This window comes from Podarcis filfolensis (assembly GCF_964270895.1).
Source record: "Podarcis filfolensis genome assembly, chromosome: 13".
Taxonomy (NCBI): domain Eukaryota; kingdom Metazoa; phylum Chordata; class Lepidosauria; order Squamata; family Lacertidae; genus Podarcis; species Podarcis filfolensis.
The window spans coordinates 32986773-33009560 of record NC_139615.1 but is presented as its reverse complement, the minus strand read 5'-3'; the positions used below and the strand labels follow the sequence as shown (position 1 = coordinate 33009560).

At 45.5% G+C, this 22788-nt stretch overlaps 2 protein-coding genes and 1 pseudogene across 7 annotated transcripts in view; 1 reads left to right on the top strand and 2 right to left on the bottom strand.

Annotated features, from left to right (window-relative positions):
• CALCOCO2 (calcium binding and coiled-coil domain 2) overlaps nucleotides 1-18389 on the top strand; it is a 44048-nt gene extending 25659 nt beyond the window's left edge. For all 5 annotated transcript variants that reach the window (XM_083582942.1, XM_083582941.1, XM_083582945.1 and 2 more), the window contains 9 exons: nucleotides 2032-2157; nucleotides 4332-4490; nucleotides 4698-4825; nucleotides 6068-6158; nucleotides 7450-7572; nucleotides 8953-9039; nucleotides 11433-11553; nucleotides 14212-14240; nucleotides 16044-18389. In XM_083582942.1, coding sequence (XP_083439068.1) covers nucleotides 2032-2157; nucleotides 4332-4490; nucleotides 4698-4825; nucleotides 6068-6158; nucleotides 7450-7572; nucleotides 8953-9039; nucleotides 11433-11553; nucleotides 14212-14240; nucleotides 16044-16220 — 1041 coding nt within the window. In that variant the 3' untranslated portion in view covers nucleotides 16221-18389. The remainder of the gene's footprint in view (nucleotides 1-2031; nucleotides 2158-4331; nucleotides 4491-4697; nucleotides 4826-6067; nucleotides 6159-7449; nucleotides 7573-8952; nucleotides 9040-11432; nucleotides 11554-14211; nucleotides 14241-16043) is intronic.
• Nucleotides 18390-19264: 875 nt separating this feature from the next.
• LOC310747527 (ADP-ribosylation factor 6-like) lies at nucleotides 19265-20669 on the bottom strand (annotated as a pseudogene). Its single transcript has one exon. The product of its transcript is annotated as an ADP-ribosylation factor 6-like (transcript).
• Nucleotides 20670-21574: 905 nt separating this feature from the next.
• LOC310748357 (uncharacterized protein) lies at nucleotides 21575-22788 on the bottom strand. The gene has a single exon (XM_083584080.1). The coding sequence runs from the start codon at nucleotides 22735-22737 to the stop codon at nucleotides 22168-22170; it is 570 nt and encodes a 189-aa protein (XP_083440206.1). The 5' UTR covers nucleotides 22738-22788; the 3' UTR covers nucleotides 21575-22167.

Below are 22788 nucleotides of genomic sequence, written 5' to 3'. Positions count from 1 at the left end.
CCGAGAAGAGAAGCCATATGGAAATGCAATCCTGCTCTGCCTCTGTACTCTCCTGCAATTCTTCTTTTTTCCTCTGTACTTGAGACGCAAGGCCACCAGTATAGGGGGCCCTTGAAAAATACACATGAGCAAAAAAAGGGCCCTGCCCCAAAGAGCTTACAGTCTTTGAAGAGGACAAATGGGGAGAGGGGGTTTGATTAGGCACAAATGTGGCTATTGTGTAACTAGGCTTTGTTTTGGATAAGGCACCAAGGGATTAAGGCAGGTATGTCCAAAGTCTGTTTTGGGGGCCTAATCCGGCCCGCTGGTTGGTTTAATACGGCCCCCACAGGCAGCTCCTTCCCGGGGTAAAATCCCAAAGAAAGGTCAATAACTTCAATCCTAAAAACAACTTTGGTCGGCCCTCACGCACGTTCACTTCATCAAATCTAGCCCTCTTTGAAAAAAGTTTGGGCACACCTGGATTAAGGTAAACATTTTGTGGAAGAAAGGGGTGTGGGTGGCGCTGTAGTCTAAACCACTGAGCCTAGGGCTTGCTGATCGGAAGGTTGGCATTCGAATCCCCGCCACGGGGTGAGCTCCCGTTGCTCGGTCCCTGCTCCTGTCAACCTAGCAGTTCGAAAGCACATCAAAGTGCAAGTAGATAAATACTCTGACGGGAAGGTAAACGGCGTTTCCGTGTGCTGCTCTGGTTTCGCCAGAAGCGACTTAGTCATGCTGGCCACATGACCCAGAAGCTGTACGCCGGCTCCCTCGGCCAGTAAAGCGAGATGAGCGTCGCAACCCCAGAGTCGTCTGCGACTGGACCTAATGGTCAGGGGTCCCTTTACTTCTTCACCTTCGTGGAAGAAGAGGGATTGGGAGGAACAGGCAGAGATGGTGCTGCAAGAGAGGTGCTTTTTCAAGTAGGGGGTTTCCCTGCCAGAATGGGGAAATACGGAGGCATTTAAGAAGCCAAGGCAGCGTACGCATCATACATTGAAAGCATTCCGTGGCCCGCAAAGAATCCTGGGTTGCTCCAGTTCCCCCTTCCAAAGAACTACAATTCCTAGCACCCTTAACAAACTACAGTTCTCAGGATCCTTGAGGGGAAAGCTATGTGCTTTGAATGTATGGTGTGTACACAGCCCCCCCCCAAAAAAAACTCCTTTGGGCTGAAGGGGTAGAGTCAAAAGCAACAAAGCTTCCCAACGTTTCAGATTGTGGAGAAGATCAAATTCTGCTGACACATCCTCTTCCAAGTCGGCCAAGTTTTAAGAAGGGAGCCCCCAGAGAGCACATCTGCTCACAGTGTCAAGTGTCTTGACTTAATCAAAGCATTTGACACCGTGAGCAGCTGTGATCTCAGGAGGGTCCTTTTTCAGTCCTCCTTATGTCACACGCTGACTTTCCCGAGACTGATGTCCGGAGGCATGTGCCGCTTCATCTGTCGACCTCCTTAAAAAACAAAAAGGGAGAAAGAAATTAAACCTGGCTATGGTCCACTTGCCTTTGCTGTGCTGATATTTTAGTCGCAGAGTTGGGTATGGGTGGCTACATACGCATCCCCAACAAAAGACGCAAAGAAAATACGGCTTTTGCATGACATTTGCGCACAATAGTGGGGAAAGCTGCGACCAGGATGCCCAAGTGCTGCTTGTTGATGAGCAATGTTACAAAAGTTGGGTGCCACCCCCACTCTCTGCTGAGCAATAGCAAGAGCCCCGGGGGTTCCAGGCCCTCACCCAGCGTCTGTGTTCCTTTGGAGAATTGAGACATGGCGGAGACTGTTGTAGCTTTAAGAAATATGGTTTATTCGCCTATTTACACCTTCAGTCTGCATGGAGGGAGTCCAGATCTTACAGCATGGTTATTTCAAGAGCGACTTGTCTCCCACAGCAGTGCAGCCAGCCTTCAGCCAGCCTGCCCAAGATGGATTCCGGTCTCTCTTCTTCCTTCCTTCTTCTTCTTCTTCTTCTTCTTCTTCTTCTTCTTCCCAGAACACCTTGCTAAAAAAAACCCTGCATTCTTTTTTCCCTTTTGCTCTTCCAGGGAGAAGTGGAGGAGATCGAGCAGCAAAACACAACTTTGCTTCAGGAAAACCAGACACTGAAGGAAAACCTTAAAAGCCTTTGGAACCAGAATGAGGACCTGCAGGAGAAACTCAAGGCAGCAGAGGTAGGACACACACACACACAAATAGACTAGGGCATGGGTGCCATTGGTAGGCGGGACAATTAATATAAATTTTATGTTTGACCCCTGGGCTGCTTTCCTTTCCCTTTCTTCCATTCAGTAAGTAAGACACCATTTTCAGAGTTCAAGGACACATTCCAGCCAGGCAAGGAGGCTGTGAAGCAGGGCAAGAGAGGGGTGTGGCCTGGGGAGAATTTCAAGGGCCAGATGGAGTGTTCTGGAGGGCCACACTCAGTCCCTGAGCCTGGGGTCTTTGCATGGATCAAATAACTCTATACAGACTTCCTTCCCATAGAATTATGTTTATAAGTGCAAGTCAGTCTCTGCAGAAACTGCTGCAGCGATAAAGGACTTGCAGATTTATTTTAACAACATTTGTATACCACTGAATGGTAAATAAAACCTCTTAAGTGGTTTACAAAGAGCATAAAATATACATTAAAATGGTCGCTGAAAGGCAAGATTTAAAAACAACTTTTTTAAAAAAGCACAATGCATAAAATCAGTAGTTAAAAGTAAATACTAAATGATGCATTGCTAAGTGTTCTGTGAACCGCCCTGAGATCTTTTGATGAAGGGAGTTATATAAATTTAATAAGTAAATAAATTTGCATCAGCCCACCTAAGTTCCACCAGTGGTCTAGTATGAAGTTGCAAAGTAAGGCTAATACTGAAGTTCTTTCCACACAGCATGCGTTTAAATGGTTTGTGCTGCCGTGCGTATTTGTAGATGTAAGCTGAGGCTGCTTTTCTCCTTAAAGCTTTTCCCACACCGCATGCATTTTAATGGCTTCTCCCGTGTGTGCGTTTTTGCAATGTAAAGTAAGGACTTATCCACTCTTACCTTTCCTCCACACTTTCCAGGCACACTTTAAAGCTCTGTGTTGCATGCTCTTCTTTTTGCCCTGGAGCTTTCCCCTCGTAAACCCACTCTTTAAAGCAGAATTGGAGCAAACTGCAATCCATAGAAACCCCGAACTGCCGTTGGTTGCATTTTAGCTTTAAAGAGTGGGTTTTCACGGGCACACAAAAAAAAGAGCACTCAGACACAGAGCTTTAAAGTACCAGCCTGTTCCTGGAAAGAGCAGGGCAAAACGTAAGTGTGATTAAACCCTAAGTTTGCTACTCCAGCTAAAGCTCTTTCCCCATTCCATGCATTTATATGGTTTCTCCCCTGTATGGGTTTTTCAGTGCATCGTAAGGCTACTACTCCAGTTGAAGCTCTTCCCACACTCCAAAGTAGGAATATATTTTGATAAATGTGTATGGTTAATCCTGATTGCTTAGTGCATCAGAAGTAATTTTGGCAAGGACTGAGTGGAAAGGACAAAATGTTTTGCACGTAAAAGGTCTCAGGTTCAGTCCCTAGACTAGGAAATATTCCTGCCTGAGAAACCTGCAAAACCACAGCCGGTCAGTGTAGACTGAAGATGGAGGACCTATGGCCCCTCAAATCGAATTTCACTGATTTCAGTAGGTCTTCTTTGAATATGACTTAGCAGGATACAACCCAAAAGATGCAGAACTTACAAGAAGCTGGTGAGAAAGCAAAGGCGTTTGCACATGTTGACGCACATGAGGATGGGGAAGAAGAAGGTGCAATCAACACATGAAGCTAATTTCTTCTTTGCATCTAGTCCTGCAAGTTTTTTAGAGTTGCAAATTGCATCATCTTGGTGCAGTGGCAACTAGTGGGATCAGAGCAGGCATGGAGGGAGAATGTAACCCTTTTCTCCTCTGTAACAGGTATATGCTTCAGAGGAAAACCTCTGTTGCCACACAGATATCCCATGTAGATAGTAGATTCAGATGAGAGATTTTCCTTGTCATAGCAGCGAAGGGGGAGACGGTTAAATTCCCCCCCACATGCCTGCTCTTTATCTCGCTTATAATCACTTCTTTCCACCACCACCACCCACCAGATGATGCAATTTTCCTTTTTATAAAATAATAATAATGCATGGTTAGTTGCAAAGATGAAGTTAACGTCAGGTGTAGCTCGGTCCCAAGTGTTTTCGGAAAAAGCAGGAGCTTTCTTCATTCCTTGGTTCAAGGAATCCTTCAAGCTGCAGTTGTACCCATATAAATATTTAAACTCCAGCTTTCGATTTTACAGTCGCTGTTCTCACCTCCCCACCCTGTGTTTGTGTGTCCAGGAAAAAGCAAAGGAGCTTGAAGATAAAGTCCATTTGTTGCAGACTGGGACCATGGAGCTCCAGAGAGCTCAGGACCTGCAGGCTTTACAGATGGCCTCTGCTCAGACGGAGTTGGCGGCAGTTACAGAAAACAGTATCAAACTGCAAAAGGAAAAGGAGGTAAAAATATAGAGGCCGGTTGAGTAGAAGGTAATCATCAATGGGGGCGGCAGGCAGCATTTGAATCTTGAGGAGATGAGCTTTAAGTTTTGAATTGTATATTTGCATCTTTGTAAATGCTAAGTACATTTGGTTTTCCTATGACACTTGAGAGCAAATGGGTGATTCCGATTCTCCAGTTTTACCTTCCTGTCTCTGACTCTTCAGGATCTGCAGAGGAACTTGGATACTTTAAGGAGCAGCAAGGAGAATCTCGAGGTAGAAGTGAATATTCTCAAACAGAAGTTTGCAGCTCTGGAAACACAGAACAGCTCCACCGACGAAGAACTGTTCCAGTGAGTGCACTTTTTCTTCTTCTGTAGTTTGTTGGCTTAAATGGCAATAGTCTTGCAGTTCCAAAATCCAAAAGAGTTTTCTTTCCTGGCCCCAGTTGTTCCTTAACATTAGCAAACCAACTGCCAGTAATTTCATTACTGATTTGTTTGTCTGCATAACACCATCAAGATTCATTGCATTTTATGGAGTCCCTGCCTTTATGGAGAGCCCTAAGTTCAGTGTGACAGAGTGGAGGTATGGACTTGGGAGTAAGCAGGGCTTGATGTTTTACGGATGATGTTTTAATAGTTGATGTTTTATTGTGTTTTTAACATTTTGTTGGGAGCTGCCCAGAGTGGCTGGGGCAGCCCAGCCAGATGGGTAGCATATTATCATCATAATCATCATTATCTAGTTGTGCTAGAGTTGCCATAGCTGCCTATTGGTGGTCAACAGTCTTAACATTTTATTATATAGTAAGATGCATACTTAGGCTTAGTTACAACAATGTATGGGGACTAAGAAGTTAAGCCAGATGGTGAATGAGGGGAGGAGAATGAGGTTTGAGGAAAGTCTAGAGCTCTTAACAAGTGGGACCTGTAACAATATTTCATTGTGGAATGCTGATGTTCAGGATAGCAGACATACCATTTCCCCACCCGCCCTGCCCAACAGTTCACACACTGTGTCTGCTGAGCATGCTCAAACCTCATTGGACTGTGTAGTTTACCTCCTCCCTCAGGTTTTTATTCTCCCTCACCAGTATATATTTTAGTACTTCTGCAAAGCTTGAGATTCTCCACAAACCTCTCTCTTGCAGAGGCTGTTTTGGCTAGGGAAGCAATGGCACCCAAGGCCTGGATGCTGGATAGAGAGGGGATGATTTAGAATTAGAATTATCATCCCTGTGCTTGATGTTCCTTTGGTTGACACAGCAAAACAAGCAACTGGAAGCCATTCAGACTCCACAGAATCTCATGTTTCCGTGTAAGGAGAGTAGCAGGAGGGTAGCCAAAATTCAGGCTGTGCAACCTCTCTTGTAACGCCAAGTATGAGTCACAAAGCAGGGACACTGACTCCTCTGCAGGGTCTTGAAAGCTTTGAACCTGCAGAGGGACAAACTGAGCCTTTTGGTGATTCTGAGAGCGCAGGTGTGGGCTGGCATTTAGCAGGCACCAAGGTGATGTATCTTGTGGCAGGAAGGCAGGGGGGCCTGGGAATGCGACTGCAAGAATTCATCCACTACATCTGTCCCCAAACAGAACCAAAGAAGAGAACAAAAAGGTGTTGGCTGAAAAGGAGCAGCTGGAAAAGAAGCTAAGAAACACCCTGAATTGTGTGGATCAACTTCAGGTAAGAAACTCCTGCATGTTTTCCTTGGCATTTATGAGCTGCTGGAGAGTGTAGGAAGGGAACATAGGTAGTTGAGAAGGTTTCTTAAAAACCCATTTGTCCTTTGGAAAACAGGAAATGAAATGGTTCTTTAAAAGCAGATGGCCAGATACATTCAAGTATTTATAATTGATCTCATTCGTACACTGAGGCCATGTTTTTGTTCAGATAAGAGCAGGCTTCCTCAACCTTGGCCCTCCAAGATGTCTTGAGACTACAATTCCCATCATCCCTGACCACTGGTCCTGCTACATAGGGATCATGGTAGTTGTAGGCCAAAAAAATCTGGAGGGTTGAGGTTGAGAAAGCCTGGATTAGAGGGTGGGATTACCTCTGGCCCTTCAGATGTTGTTGGGCTACAGCTTGCATCACCCCTAACCATTGGCCATGCTGGCTTGGGTTGATGGGAATTGGCCCTGAGCGCAGCAGACAAACTTTCAAATGGCAAGTTCCTTATTCTCAGGAAAATGCAAGGAGTGCCTGTGAACATTAGAATGTCGTATGCTAAGCAGTTAGATCTAGAACCCAATAAGATATAAGTGGGGCAAAGAATTAGAAGCACACCTAACATCTACACAATGGGGAAGAGCTGTACATAATATTACACCTGCCTCCTACGAAATTAGGTAAAGGTAAAGGGGCCCCTGACCATTAGGTCCAGTCGTGACCGACTCTGGGGTTGTGGCACTCATCTCGCTTTATTGGCCGAGGGAGCCGGTGTACAGCTTCCGGGTCATGTGGCCAGCATGACTAAGCCGCTTCTGGCGAACCAAAGCAGCGCACGGAAACGCCGTTCTACCTTCCTGTGGGAGCGGTACCTATTTATCTACTTGCACTTTGATGTGCTTTCGAACTGCTAGGTTGGCAGGAGCAGGGACTGAGCAATGGGAGCTCACCCCATCGCAGGGATTCGAACCGCCGACCTTCTGATCAGCAAGTCCTAGGCTCTGTGGTTTAACCCACAGCACCACCTGCGTCCCCCCACGACATTAGACTGAGGTTAATTCAACAGAAAATACTCCTTATGAGCTACTGGACAGCAATATGCCTTAAGCCCAGGGGCAAAACACACACACGCACATGACAGATGACTGCTGGAGATGTTGACAGCCACAAGCAGACCTAACTCACCTACAATATCAAGCTAGAAATCTTAACAAAACTTGATGGGGCTAAGTTTAAGCCTGATAGCCCAGCATACCTGCCATCATCTGCGTTTGGGGAGTCATGTGTGCCTCTACTTTCATCTCAGTCCCAAGTGCAGAGTCAACAGAACAAAGTGGAAGACCTGCAAGGGGCAGTTCAAGACAAGGCAAGGCACCTGGAGCAGCTGAAGGAGGAGAATTATCAATTAAATGCCACCTTGCTTAGACAGGTAAGGTTCCCTCCCCCCTCTTCATTGTTACAGTGGTTTAGGAGATGGTAAAAGAAAGAACACAGACATAGGGGATCTGCACAGTTTTATCCGCCAAAGCAAATGTTTAAAGGTCTTGAGAGAGTTTCAGACTTCTTGAGCAGGAAGCAGCTCACTTTGAGGTGGACTATTTAGAGCATGCAGGAAGTGGTTTGCTCTCTGAAGTTCAGACTTTAAAACCAGCAGGTAGCTTCTGTGCTGCCGGGCCTCCTGCCAATAGATTTAGACTTAAACAGAGATAGCATACAGCGCAATGATGTGCAGGTCCTACCCCGAAGCAAGGCTTGTTGAATTCAGTGTGGAAAATGAGTAGAGGATTGCAATATTAATCTGGACATTCTTCATGCAGGTTGCTACTCTTCCGTGAGATTTATTTTTCAGTGTATTCCAGAGGTGCAGAACCTGAGATCTGGGGGCCAAATACAGCTTTCCAGGCCTTTATCTGGCCCTCAGGGACACTTTTTCCAGGTCACATCCCCTTCCCAAGACACACACACCCCACCATCCCTCCTTGAGTGTTTTTGCCTGACTGGGATGTGTCCTTGAACTGTTGAAGATGCCTTTGGCTTGCCTGGATGGAGGATAGAGTGAGGGCCAGTTGTGACTGTGTGCGCAAATTAGTCTACTGTACATTGTATGTGTCAGTCTGGCAACTTTTGCCCCTGGCATGTGGCCCTTGGAAGGTTCCCCAGAAGGGGATGTGGCCCTTGAGCTATGAAAAAGGGTTTCCAACCTTGGTATAGTGGGACATGGGTGGCGCTGTAGGTTAAACCACAGAGCCTAGGACTTGCCGATCAGAAGGTTGGCGGTTCGAATCCCCGCGACAGGGTGAGCTCCCGTTGCTCGGTCCCTGCTCCTGGCAACCTAGCACTTCGAAAGCACGTTAAAGTGCAAGTAGATAAATAGGTACCGCTCCGGCAGGAAGGTAAACGGCGTTTCCGTGCGCTGCTCTGGTTCGCCAGAAGCGGCTTAGTCATGCTGGCCACATGACCCGGAAGCTGTACGCCGGCTCCCTGGGCCAGTAAAGCGAGATGAGTGCCGCAACCCCAGAGTCGGTCACGACTGGACCTAATGGTCAGGGGTCCCTTTACCTTTATAGTGGTTAGAGTTTTGGACTTATACTGATTAGAACCAGGTTTAAATTTCCCGTCAGCTATGAAACTGAGGGGTGAGCTTGGGCTATTCACCATCTCTCAGCCTAACCTAGCTCATAGGGTGGTTTTAACAATAAAATTGGGGGTTAGTTAAGGGGTGGGTGGGGAAACCTGAGCTCCTCCAGGGAGGTGTGGTGTGAGAATGATAGGCGACATTGTCCAAATACAAATAATTTTTCTCCCCCAGCAAAATTTGGAGAAGAAACTGGAAGAGGAAGTTCTTTCACATCAGACCCTGCAGAAGGAAATGAATGAAATAGAAAAGGAGAACAAGGTACAAGTTAGGCAGGGGTTGGAGAAGGAATGCATAAACGCTCCAGCGCTCTGAAAAGAAATGTGCTTTTTTTAAAGTCAGGGATAGCCACTTGTTGCTGGACTCTCATCAGCCCCAGCCACGATGGACAATGGGAAGGAGCTGTAGTCCCACAGCATCGGGTTAACAGCCAGGAGGGCTATTGCCTTCAAGCCCTGCTTATGTGCACCCCAGATGCATCTGGTTGGTCGCTGTCTGAAACAGGCTACTGGAACAGATGAACCTTCAAGTCTGAACCAGCAAGGTGGTTCTTATCTAGAACTGGCAATCCTTGTACCAGGCCACTGGGAAAGCAAATACCTAACAGCACTGGCTGCCAATTAGTTTCTGGGCCCAGTTCAAAGTGCTAGTGTTGACCTTTAAAGCTTTACACAGCTCGGGACTTCAATACCTTAAGGGCTGCCTCTCTTCATACAAACAGATCCAGACCCCACGCTTGTCATCTGAGGCCCTTCTCTATGTCCCCTCTCCCCAAGAGGTTTGTAGGGTAGCAACACAAGAACGGTCCTTTTCCGTGGTGGCTCCCTGTCTGTGGAATGCTCTCCCCAGAAAGGCTCACCTGGCACCATCCTTATATGTCTTTGGGTGCCATGCAAAACATTCCTCTTTACCCAGGTCTCTGGCCATGAATAATCTATGGTCTGTTCACTGTGTGTTGGGGGGGCACTGTTATTATGATTATTTTATTATTATGCTCTGTATTATGTTTTTATTATTATGCTCCGTAAAGTATGATCTTAATGTTGCACACTGCCCTGGGATCTTTTGATAAAGGGTAGTATATAAATTATATGGGACGCGGGTGGCGCTGTGGGTTAAACCACAGAGCCTAGGACCTGCCGATCGAAAGGTCGGCGGTTCGAATCCCTGCTGCAGGGTGAGCTCCCGTCGTTCGGTCCCAGCTCCTGCCTACCTAGCAGTTCAAAAGCACCCCTAAGTGCAAGTAGATAAATAGGAACCGCTTTCTAGCGGGAAGGTAAACGGCGTTTCCATGTGCGGCGCTGGTGCTGGCTCGCCAGATGCAGCTTCGTCATGCTGGCCACGTGACCTGGAAGTGTCTTCGGACAGCGCTGGCTCCCGGCCTCTTGAGCGAGATGAGCGCGCAACCCTAGAGTCGGACACGACTGGCCCTGATGGGCAGGGGTACCTTTACCTTTTAGTATATAAATTGAATAAATAACATTAGTAATAATAAATACAGTGGTACCTCTGGATGCGAACGGGACCCGTTCCGGAGCCCCGTTCACATCCTGAAGCGAACGCAGCCCGCGGGTCATGATTCGCTGCTTCCGCGCATGCGCATGACATCATTTTGTGCGTCTGCGCATGCGCGAGCGGCGAAACCCGGAAGTAACGCTCTCCGTTACTTCTGGGTTGCCGCAGAGCGCAACCCAAAAACGCTCAACCTGAAGCTACTTCAACCCGAGGTATGACTGTAATGATTTATGAAGACAAGCTTATAAGAAACTGCTCACCTGGTTTCCTTTGGCAAATCAAAACAACAACAAAATGTGCAGCACCTTAAAGACTTAACAATTTTATTATAGCATAAGCCTCCATGCGCTACAGTCCACTCCATCACATGTCGTATGCTGTAGTTCCGGCAACTTTATGTCTCTTTGCTGTGTTTGCTATAAGAGACTAGCAGGTTTACCCCTCTGGAAATGTAAAGCAAGCAAGCAATGCTTCCAGGCAACCAAACCAAAGCAAGGAAGCTTTCATACACTGGAATGCTCTTGGTTCTTTGAAACTGTCTGTGTGTTCCAAAGGACAAATATAAGTATGGCTGAGCAAGTGGGGCAATAAAGAGAGTATATGGGCTTGTAACTTTTCATGGCCTTATTTGTGAAGCTGCTTTGAAGCACCCTGAATGACAAGAGAAGCCATCAGTAAATTAGCGATGATAATAATACAGCAAAGCTGTTGCACCCTGCCCAAGAGTATTCCTTTCTCCCTGAACACTACCACTGGATTAACGGCTGGTTCCTGCCTCCCACTTCTTCTGAAACACCAAAAATGGCATTGTCCATTCAAAAGTATTCTTGCCAATCCCCTTCCCCTGAATTGGTACGAATTGTCTGGCATTATAACACAAAAGCAGGGGGAATAGGAAAGAAACAGGTTTCCTTTAGTGCGAGCGTGAAGAAAACCTGTGGATGTTCAGATGCTGATGGACTGCAAATCCTATCAGTCCTGATGCTGGCTGGGACTGATGGGAGTTGTAGTCCAGGAACATCTGGACCCCACTGTTAGCCATGGCTTTCTGTATTTCAGACTTGAACTGCTTCAAGCTGCTTGCAAACCGTAACTCCAGGTGATCCTGGCTTCTCATTCTACCATTTGTTTCTTTGCAGAGATTAAGGCGGGAGAATGAGGAACTGATGGTGCACCTTCCTGAAATTCTGGATCATCCACCTGGGGTCCTAACCCAGTCACCAGAAAACTCAGTCCTGGTGTATGGCAATCCCTATAATGGTGAGTGCATTAGAGAATCCACTTAGAAGAGTCCAACTGGAGGCAAAGGAGCATGCATTTACCTCTTGATGTTAGCATGCAGAAAGCCCCAGATTTAATCCCTGGGGACGTGGGTGGAGCTGTGGGTTAAACCACAGAGGCTAGGATTTGCCGATCAGAAGGTTGGCGGTTCGAATCCCCACGACGGGGTGAGCTCCCGTTGCTCAGTCCCTGCTCCTGCCCACCTAGCAGTTCAAAAGCACGTCAAAGTGCAAGTAGATAAATAGGTACTGCTCCAGCGGGAAGGTAAACGGCGTTTCTGTGAGCTGCTCTGGTTCGCCAGAAGCGGCTTAGTCATGCTGGCCACATGACCCGGAAGCTGTACACCGGCTCCCTTGGCCAATAAAGCGAGATGAGCGCCACAACCCCAGAGTCGGTCATGACTGGACCTAACGGTCGGAGTCCCTTTACCTTTACCTATCTCCAGTAGGTCAGGGAGAGGCTCCAGTCTGAAAACTCTGGAGGTCGGTATAAACAATACTAATCTCAATGGACCCATGATCTGACTTGGTACAAAGGAGCTTCTTCTTTTCATTGCATTCAGAGGCGTATGTTTAATCTGTTTTGGTCTTCTTGCCCTCTAGTTTTATCATTGCCCCCTGCTGGTGCTTCCAATCCTCTCCCCCCCACCATCAGTTCTTACTATATTTGCTAACTGCTTTTCTGCTGTTTTCTCCTTGATCTCAAATATGATCAAACTGCTCTGCCTCTACCGTCAGAGGCTGTATACTTCTGAATACCACTAGCTGGGAACCACAGGAGGAGAGAGCCCTCCTCCACTTGAGAGTTTCCCACAGGCATCTTGTTGGCTCTTTGAGCACAGGGTGCTGGACCAAAAGGGCCATTGGTCTGATCCAGCTGGGCTCTTCTAGTGCTGTTATGATCTGCAATAGGGTTTCCCGAACTCGGGCCTCCAGCTGTTTTTGGACTACAATTCCCATCATCCCTGACCACTGGTCCTGCTAGCTAAGGATAATGGGAGTTGTATTCCAAAAACAGCAGAAGACCCAAGTTTGGGAAAGCTTGATCGACATGCACACATTTCTCTGTCTCCACCCATCTCTCTGAATTCATCCTATTAGTCTGTCCTTCAGCCAAGGACAATGCATTTCTTTCTTTCTTTCTTTCTTTCTTTCTTTCTTTCTTTCTTTCTTTCTTTCTTTCATCTATCTATCTTTGCTTTTTAACTTTTGCTCCTCAGAGGCAACTCTTCCCTCAACTCCACAGTTTTCATTTCTGTGTAGTTTTCCTCTAAAATATGGCTTTTTCCATCTGTCACTGTACTTGTTCCAAACATCTCTCAGGACAAAACTGTGTGTTATTATGTGGGAAATCCCTAACTGATCTCCCAGTGTGCTTCTTCAAATTTGAAACATAAGGCACTTCTAACTCTCTTGTTTCATGGGTTAGAAGTTTTTGGTTAACTACAAACATACCTTTCTATTGAATGCATTTTGATTTTGACCTCCCCTGGGCTTGGCACCTTGTCCCCTGTTGCAAATACCCTTTTCTTTCCCTTATTTTCCTAAGGGCAGGGACTGTGCCTGCTTGTTCTTTACACAGTGATTAGGGTCTGTTCTAGACACTTAATAACCATGTTTAATATTTATCAGACTGCCATACTGCTTTTTTGCCTGCGTAGGAAGGAACAATGTGGACAGCACACAGTGAACTTTGGTGCAGGAAAACAGTAGTATACTGGAATAGTTGGAATATGTTGAAATGGGAATGGGCACAGAGTCCTGCACAGTCCCTTTGCCTGAAATGCCCTCTGTTCCATCAGATGGTCTTGTGTGCAACAGATTTGTCATCCAAATGAAGTTTGCAAGGAGATACACACTGCCATCTTCTGTGCATTTGTTATGTGACCTACACGTGCAGTCATGTATTGCAGTGCTGGAAACTTTGTGCAGCAGATTGTAATAGCTTTATAGGAAGCTGCCTTATACAGAGTCACACCATTGGTCCAGTATTGCCTTCACTGGCTGGCAACAGCTCTCCAGGGTCTCAGACAGGAGGCTTTTCCCAGAGTCAACTGGGGATTGAGCATGGAACCTTCTGTTTGCAAAGTATGAACCTCAGTGATCAAGCAGAACCCTTCCCTATACAGTGGTACCTTGGTTCCCGAACTTAATCCGTTCTGGAAGTCTGTTTCAAAACCAAAGCGTTCCAAAACCAAGGCGCGCTTACCCATAGAAAGTAATGCAAAACGGATTAATCTGTTCCACACTTTTAAAAACAACACCTAAAACAGCAATTTAACATCAATTTTACTATCTAATGAGACCATTGATCCATAAAATGAAAGCAATAATCAATGTACTGTACTATAAAATAAATAAGACAGTATTGTAGATGATAAAAAATTAAAAAAATTAAAATATTCTTACCTGCACTGATAATAGTCATTGTTTGGATGGGGGGCTTTTATCCATTTCTGCAGTCAATCAATCAATAGCTGAACTGGGTTCCACACAGTCACAAAAACAAATTAATCAAAAAAGTCTCAAAAACATAAAATAAATAGCAAAATAAAAGTGCCAAACTTTTAGATAGATCAGTTTATGTAAGAGCATTGCATTTTCTTGTTATGGCTAAGATGTGTCATCTGTTTTGCAGTAAACCCAGCAATTCCTGAGACAGAGTTGGTAAGTTTGTGTGTGTGTTTCATGAGATTCTGGGGGGTTTTTTTTCTGTTCTGTTTCATTCGTTCCCCAGTATTTTTGCTTACTGTGTCACCATCCATATACATGACGTTTGTTCAAGGAATCTTAAGAGGACAAGTCCCTGCCCCAAAGAGCTTAAAGTCTATAAATTACACAATGGGAGACAACAGAGGAAGGGGAAGGAATTGGAGGCAGGGATTAAACAAGGGGAAGAACATGTGATGATTGCTGTTATGCATACATAACACAGTAAACACCACATTAATGCCCTTTAGTATGGTATTTAGGGTGCCTTAAGCCAAGGTTCAGAATTTAGTGAGGAAGCCATACAGCATGGAATCAGACATGGGGTTGCTTTAAAAGCTCTTAGGCTGCTAGTTCTGTTTGATCGACAGTTTAGAGCTATAACTTTTCCCTCCTGTCTATTTTCAAAATTATATCCGACGCCCGTCCACCTCTGTGTCGCCCTGTCTTTAGAATAATAGAGATGTACCACCTGGAAGAAAGTGTTGGAAAGCTTGAGAAGGGCAGAGAAAGCTGGGGATGGGTCATCTGCAGGGAAATGGACTGGCTTCTCTTCCTCGCACTTTTAACTCCTTTTTTAGGTGATCCTAAGGAGGGAGGCTAAGGGACGTGGGTGGCGCTGTGGGTTAAACCACAGAGCCTAGGACTTGCTGATCAGAAGGTCGGCGGTTTGAATCCCCGCGACAGTGTGAGCTCCCGTTGCTCGGTCCCTGCTCCTACCAACCTAGCAATTCAAAAGCACAAAGTGCAAGTAGATAAATGGGTACCGCTCTGGCGGGAAGGTAAACGGCATTTCCGTTTGCTGCTCTGGTTCGCCAGAAGCGGCTTAGTCATGCTGGCCACATGACCCGGAAGCTGTATGCCTGCTCTCTCGGCCAATAAAGTGAGATGAGCGCTGCAACCCCAGAGTCGGCCACGACTGGACCTAATGGTCAGGGGTCCCTTTACCTTTACCTTAAGGAGGGAAGCTAAACTTCTGAAACTTAAGTAAGAGCCCGAGACCTTACAACCCTAATAGAGCAATTGCAGATGGGTTCTCATTCTTAGCACTTTTTCACTTCCCCCGCACCCTACCCTACCAGGTTAAAAAAATATATATCTGTCCACTGTTAAGCTGCTTTGGCAGGAAATACCCATAAGAAGGAGGGGCAGCAAATGAGGTGGTGCTTCCAGGCCCTTAAATTCTGTCGCCCTTGCTCTCATTGCCCTGCCCTAGCCAGCCTCAGGTACCCGTGCTCAGTTGCATTTTTGCAGCAGATAATCCGCCTCTCCTGGTATGCCCCACGAAGAGCCTCAAGGTCCATAAATAGCAACACCCTAGTGGTCCCGGGCCCTAAGGAAGTTAGATTAGCTTCAACCAGAGCCAGGGCCTTTTTAACACTGGCTCCGGCCTGGTGGAACGCTCTGCCTCATGAGACCAGGGCCCTGCAGGATCTGATTTCTTTCCGCGGGGCCTGTAAGACAGAGTTGTTCCAACTGGCCTTTGGCTTGGAGCCAATTTGATTCCCTCCCCCCTTTTTTTTTCTTTCTCCTCCTGTGATGAGGCTGCATTTTAATATTTTAATGTTTCAATATTTTAATGTTGTATTTTAATCTTGTTTTTAAGTTGTGGTCATTCAGCTTGTTTTTATTATTGCTTATTAGCCGCCCTGAGCCTGGCCTTGGCTGGGGAGGGCAGGGTATAAATAAAAATTATTATTATTATTATTATTATTATTATTATTATTATGCTTCCACGTTCTCATTCTCGCCTCCATTTAGGTCTCCGTGAGAAAATGTCCCATGTGCGACGAAGTCTTCCCTAATGACATTGGGGAGCAGCAGTATTCAGATCATGTGCGCAGCCACCTTCTGGAGTGTCCGTACTGCGACGAGAGCTTTGACAACTCCAACAAGCAAGTGTATGACGACCATGTCTACTGCCACGGCTTAGACTAAATTTTGGTCTACTTGCATAAGCTACAAAGGGATAGTGCCTCTTTATCTTACCCCCACTCCCCCCCCCTTTTAATGTTATGACAGAGACTGGCACAGAAGGATTTCTGTGCTGTTAGACTTGCCATGCCAGGGGAAAACTTGTTGCTGGGACTGCAGCATTTCCTTCCGTCTGTTATCCACACCTGTTAAATGCTAAATGCACTATGCTTCCGCTATGGAAAAGGACACATATTTCTTGACTAAGTACATCTTTCAACAGATTAAAGCTCGTTACAAGTTATTTCAAAGGGATGAGCATTTTATTAAAATGAATGGTGATTTTCTTCCTATACGTTTGCAATTGACAGAAACCCCTACAGCAGAAGAGATTTGTTTCATTAACAATAGTTTGTCTAGCTGTCTAAACTATAGAAATTCCACCTTTGCTTGCTTTGTGTCCTGTTCTCGGTAAAGGAAGTAGATAATTGTGAAACACCCCACAAGTGTAGTAGCAGCCTTACCTGCCTTCAAGCTGTTTTGGACAAAGATAAGAAGAGAAGAAAGTTTATGTGCTCGCCACTATTGCATCACATCTTGGGTAAAGTGCTTCTGAATGGTGGCATTTGGAGGTGGGGAGCAGAGAGCTCAAACTTGGTTTCAACTAAAATACTAGTGTCCAAAATGCCTTTGTGATTGAACAGGAGCATGATGCACAAGTGAAAATTAAGTCAAAATGTCTCACACCATCAAAAAGCCACTTTGCAGATGCTGTTGCTCTGGTCAACAGCTAGCTTTCCAAGGAGTGGAAGCATTTTGAGAAGTGAAAGAGGGTTGGCTGGTGGGCCGTAATTTCATAACTCCCCACGCCATTCCCCAAAGTGACCATGCCAGCAAGTTTAGTTAGCCACAGGATTACTTTCTCCAGGCATCTTTCACTTCCAGGCAGGCAACTGGGAAAAGAGTGGTAGCTTGGCATCTCTGAACGGAATCAGACTCACCATGCTGGATGCGGGGGGGTGGGGTGGTGTTTTCCCATTGCTCACCATTACGCTATAGGCAGAACCCACCAGAAAGCTGTTTTCTGTGCAGCCCCACTGAAATGAATGGGAGCAGTTAAGAACAGCGCCTCTTACACAGGTCATCTGAGGTAAACTCTGTTCAAAATAGTGGTGGCATGAGGGAAAAAAATACTGGGATAGAAGTAGGCCAAATGGATTCTGTGGTGGCAAGCTCTGTGTGATACGTTTTATGTTTAGGACTAAATCCTAAATCATTCACATTTTGCGGCACGACTGCTGTCAAAAACACATTTACTCAGAAATGAGCCCCACTGATTTCAGTGAGCTTTACTTCCAAGTAAATAGGAGGGCAGTCTCAAAGACTCCAGTGCCACACCTGCTTCTAAGCCTGTCCAACAAATCTGACTGGAGTCTGTGCGTGTCCTTATAGCGGGTATAAAGAACCCGTGGGCACCAGAACAGCCATCAGGTAAACATTAGGAGATGAAACTCTCCTAATTCAGAATATGTGATATGTAGGCTATTTTGTCTCTTCCACATTCACTTGTCTTTGGGTTGTTTTGCCAGACTGTGAGGCAATGGCTACTTTCCAGGCTGCTTTGAAAGCCTCCTGTCTCTTTAGCCCATGGAATGTAAGGCTCGGGGCCTTGAAACGGTTCTGTTCTAAGAATTTCTTTTTTAATCCTCTTATTTATCTACCGCCTCTAAATCGTAACTCAGGAATCAAAGTGACAGCGTTAAAAACAAAACAAAAACCCACCTTTTAATAGAAGAGAATCTTCACGATTTCATTGCTGTTTGGGAATTTGCAAGGCTCGATGCAAACTTGGATTCTCTGATTTTTTTAAACAAGCCACCTTCAACTTATATTCCTGCTGAACACATATGTAGAATACTTGTTCAAAAGAATCTTTTTAATTTTGATGTTGATGTGTTCTCCTATGCAAGACCAAAAGCTGTAACATGGTTAATTGCCTACTATGTATTGATTACTGATAGACCTCTAATGTTGTTGAGGGAAATCCATTTTGTGTTTTAATAGCGTTCTGCTTTCAACTACTTTTGATGATTGCTTTTTAAAAGCATGGTATGTTAACACCTCTTCAATGCTGAAAATGTAAAGTTGTATTGGTTGGCCTCCTGCAGTGTAATATTAAATAAGTGGACTTCAGTTTGTCTCATCTTATATTTCAAAGCAGCCAACTGGGAACTTCATCCTGTGCTCTTTCCTTTTGATTCCAGTGATTAGAATATGTAATGGGGGGGGGGGAGAGAGAGAGAGACAGACAGACAGACAGAAAACACAAACAATCACAAGAAGAGCCCTATGGGATCCAGACCAAAAGCCCATCTAGTCCCACATTCTGTGACGACCACAAACAAAATCTGTGAACTACCCTGAGACTTGCGGGTATAGGGCGGTGTACAAATTTAAAGAACAATAACAACAACAACCTGAGCGCAACAACACTCTTCCTCTCCCACCCCCATTGATTCCCGGTAATTGGTATTCAGACTCATACCAGTGTATGATTTAGGTACAATCTGTTCTGCAAGAAGCTGTCCCAAGATGTTTTGCTGCCTGTGGAGAAGGACAAGAAGGTGCCCTCCTTCCCTCCCAACAGTCCCATATACAGGTATGCCCATGACCACTCTGGCTCTTCAATCTTATTTAAATAGTACAAATGAGGCAACATCTCCCAGTGCCCCTCCAAGCACAGCTCTGTCCTCTTAATACATTGCTGCCACTCCTTCCCCCAAAATGCCCTGCATCTGCTCATTAAAAAAAGAAGACGCGTATATTGATTTTCAAATATACAGCAGCTTGGCAACTTAAAGCAATAAACACAGCAGTGACGAAGAAAAACAGTGCCACTGCCCCATGGAGCACAGGTCAATGTACTACAATGAGAATAAAGATCAAGTTTCTTCCGTGTAAGGACAATACAATAGGGAATGGGAGCCACCACCTCACTCTGTGCCAGCCCAGATTAGTATAATATGTCTTTTTAAAAATATTTATTCATTATTATTTTTTAGAAAATATAGATTTCTTTTCGGTTTAATTAAAATGGTTTGACATAACAGTAGTAAAACATTTTTAAAAAACAGAAGTGGCAAAATACAATCCTAAGTCATTAAAGAAGAGAGAAATCAGATGGGCTATAGCTATAAAATGAGAGGGAAATGAAGGGCTTTTCAAGTACCCAAGTGCGGAAGTAGAATGGAAAATTATCAACCAGAGATTATAGTGCTGGGGCTGATTATTCAAGTTTTAAAGTCCAGGAATTTTTGTTTTGGTTAATGATGTGTTGAACAAAAGGAAAAGCAGCAATGTTGGCCCATAAGAAACATTCTGAATTAAGAGAATGCCTTTATCGGTCCAGACAATGGATCACAAAAGTCCAGTGAATAGTCCAATAGTATGGCATGTTCAGTGTCCAAGAAGCACACTAAGGCATGTGTACCTTCTCCCAAATCCCATGGCAGCAGTGGATAAGCAGTACAGAGTCCCATATAGACCTTGCGCAGATGAAGGCATCTCCAGGCTATCTCAGCCAGAAGAAGCAACTGATTAGCAGTATGTCTTGTGCCCTCCATGCAACATGGGGGTCTTTTAAAATGGTAGAGGGACCCCTGACCGTTAAGTCCAGTTGCGGCCTACTCTGCGGTTGTGACCTGGGCTTTGCGATGCACCTTAACCATCTCAGACAGCTTCCACATGGCCTCAGGGATTCCATCTCCGTTCACAGCACAGCAGCCCTGTACATGCCACCGGTGCCCTCCCAGTTTCCCCACCCCCATTTTTTCAGCCACTTCTAGTGGGAGCCATGCTTCAGGCAAGTCTTACTTGTTGGCCAGCAGCACTATGGGCACATCTTGCAAGTCCTTAGCCTCCAGCACGACTTCCAACTCGGACTTGGCCTCCTCAAAGCGAGTGCAATCTGTACTGTCCACCATGAAAACCAGCCCATCTGTGTTGAGATGGTGATGCCTCCACAGTCCTCTAATCAGGCCTTGCCCAGACACCTCCCAAATGATGAAAGAGACGTTGTTGATATGCTGTATCTTTTCCACATTGAAGCCGATGGTGGGAATGGTCGTGACTGTTTCGTTCAGCTTCAGCTTATAGAGGAGGGTGGTTTTGCCAGCTGCATCCAGGCCCAGCAGGAGAATACGAGCCTCCATCCCATAGAAGCTCTGCAAAGCACTCTGAATCTGGCTGAGTAAAAGTCCCATGGTGAAACACCACCGCCGTTCTTCTCCAGACGCAGGCAATGTGACGCATGGGGAAGAACCGCCTTCCTTTTTATAGTTAGTCAACTGTTGTTTCATTGGCTCAACTCTAGGGGGTGTGATGTGGAACTGTCATTACTGTCTTGTTGGCAGCAGGCATGCTGAAAGTTTTGCAGAGTAGCTTCTCTGATGCAGGAAGTTTTGATGCAACCAGCGCCTGGTCGGCTAATAGGACTTGTTCAGCATTCTGGCTGTACAAGTCATGGAGTGAGTTTTGCTGCTGTTTGTGTTGCAATATTACCTGGTATGCCCATGACCTCTTTGGCTTTTCAATCTTATTTAAATGGTACAAATGAGGAAACGTCTCCCAGTGCCCCTCCAAGCACAGCTCTGTCCTCTTAATACATTGCTGCCACTCCTTTCCCCAAAATGCCCTGCATCTGCTCCTTAAAAAAAGAAGAATCATATATTGATTTTCAAATATGCAGCAGCTTGGCAGCTTAAAGCAATATACACAGCAGTGACAAAGAAAAAGAGCGCCACTGCCCCATGGAGCACAGCTCAATGTACTACAGTGAGAATAAAGATCAAGTCTCTTCCGTGTGAGCACAATACGAAAGGGAATGGGAGCCGCCACCTCGCTCTGTGCCAGCCCAGATTATTACAACTAAACCATACGAGGGTATCAAGTAGAAGGAGATGTACACAAACACTGAAGGAGCTAAATGTGTTGAGCAGATAGCATGGCTATATTACACTTGTGGCATCTGAGAGCGAAATGGAGATTACGGGTTATATCCAAAACTAGTCCTTCTCTGAGTAGACCCAAGGAAGTTAATAGACATAACTAAGCTTGAGTCATAATCCAACTAGCATCCGATACAACCCATGAATTAGCAGCTTTCGCCATAAAGACCTCAAATCTGGTTTCCAATATGCTGTCTATGAACCCCATTTCTTGAACCGCTGGCAGCCCTGATGTATTTTAAAGACCAAGTTTTAAGTCAGACTCTGGTGATAAATAAAAAGCTTTTAATATGTCTTTTTAAAAAATATTCATTTTTTTACTTTTTTTTCAGAAAAACCTAGATTTCTTTTAATTAAATTAAAATGGTTTGACATAACAGTAATAAAATATTTTTTAAAAAACAGAAGTGGCAAAATGCAATCCTACGTCATTAAAAAAGAGAAAAATCAGATGGGCTATAGGTACAAATTAAGAGGAAAAAGAAGGACTTTTCCAATACACAAGTGCGAAGTAGAATGGAATATGATCAACATTATATTACAGCAGCACTCAGATAACCTAGGATCCAGAGATTATAGTGGTGCAGCTGATTATTCAAGTTTTAAAGTCCAGGAATTTTCGTTTTGGTTAATGATGTGTTGAACAAAAGGTAAAGCAGCAGTGTTGGCCCATAAGAAACATTCTGAATTAAGAGAATGCCTTTGTATCGGTCCAGACAGTGGATCACAAAAGTCCTGTGAATAGTTCAATAGTATACCATGTTCAGTGTCCAAGAAGCACACTAAGGCATGTGCACCTTCTCCCAAATCCCATGGCAGCAGTGGATAAGCAGTACAGAGTCCCATATAGACCTTGCACAGATGAAGGCATCTCCAGAGCATCTGAGGCAGAAGAAGCAACTGATTAGCAGGGTGTCTTGTGTCCTCCATGCAACATGGGGGTCTTTATATGCCTCCCCAGTTGACTATTTACCCTGGGCTTTGCGATACACCTTGACCATCTCAGACAGCTTCCACATGGCCTCGGGGATTCCATCTCCGTTCACGGCACAGCAGCCCTGCACATGCCACCGGTGCCCTCGCAGTTTCCTCAGCCCCATTTTTTCGGCCACTTCTAGTGGGGGCCACGCTCCAGGCAAGTCTTGCTTGTTGGCCAGCAGCACTACGGGCACATCTTGCAAGTCCTTGGTCTCCAGCAGGGCTTCCAACTCGGACTTGGCCTCCTCAAAGCGAGTGCAATCTGCACTGTCCACCACGAAGACCAGCCCATCTGAGTTGGGATGGTAATGCCTCCACAGGACTCTGATCCGGTCTTGACCACCCACATCCCACATGGTGAAAGAGACGTTGTTGATGGGCTGAATCGTTTCCACATTGAAGCCGATGGTGGGAATGGTCGTGACGGTTTCGTTCAGCTTCAGCTTATAGAGGAGGGTGGTTTTGCCAGCTGCATCCAGGCCCAGCAGGAGAATCCGAGCCTCCGTCCCATAGAAGCTCTGCAAAGCACTCTGAATCCGGCTGAGTAGAAGTCCCATGGTGAAACACCACCGCCGTTCTTCTGCAGACACAGGCAATTTGTAGTGAGG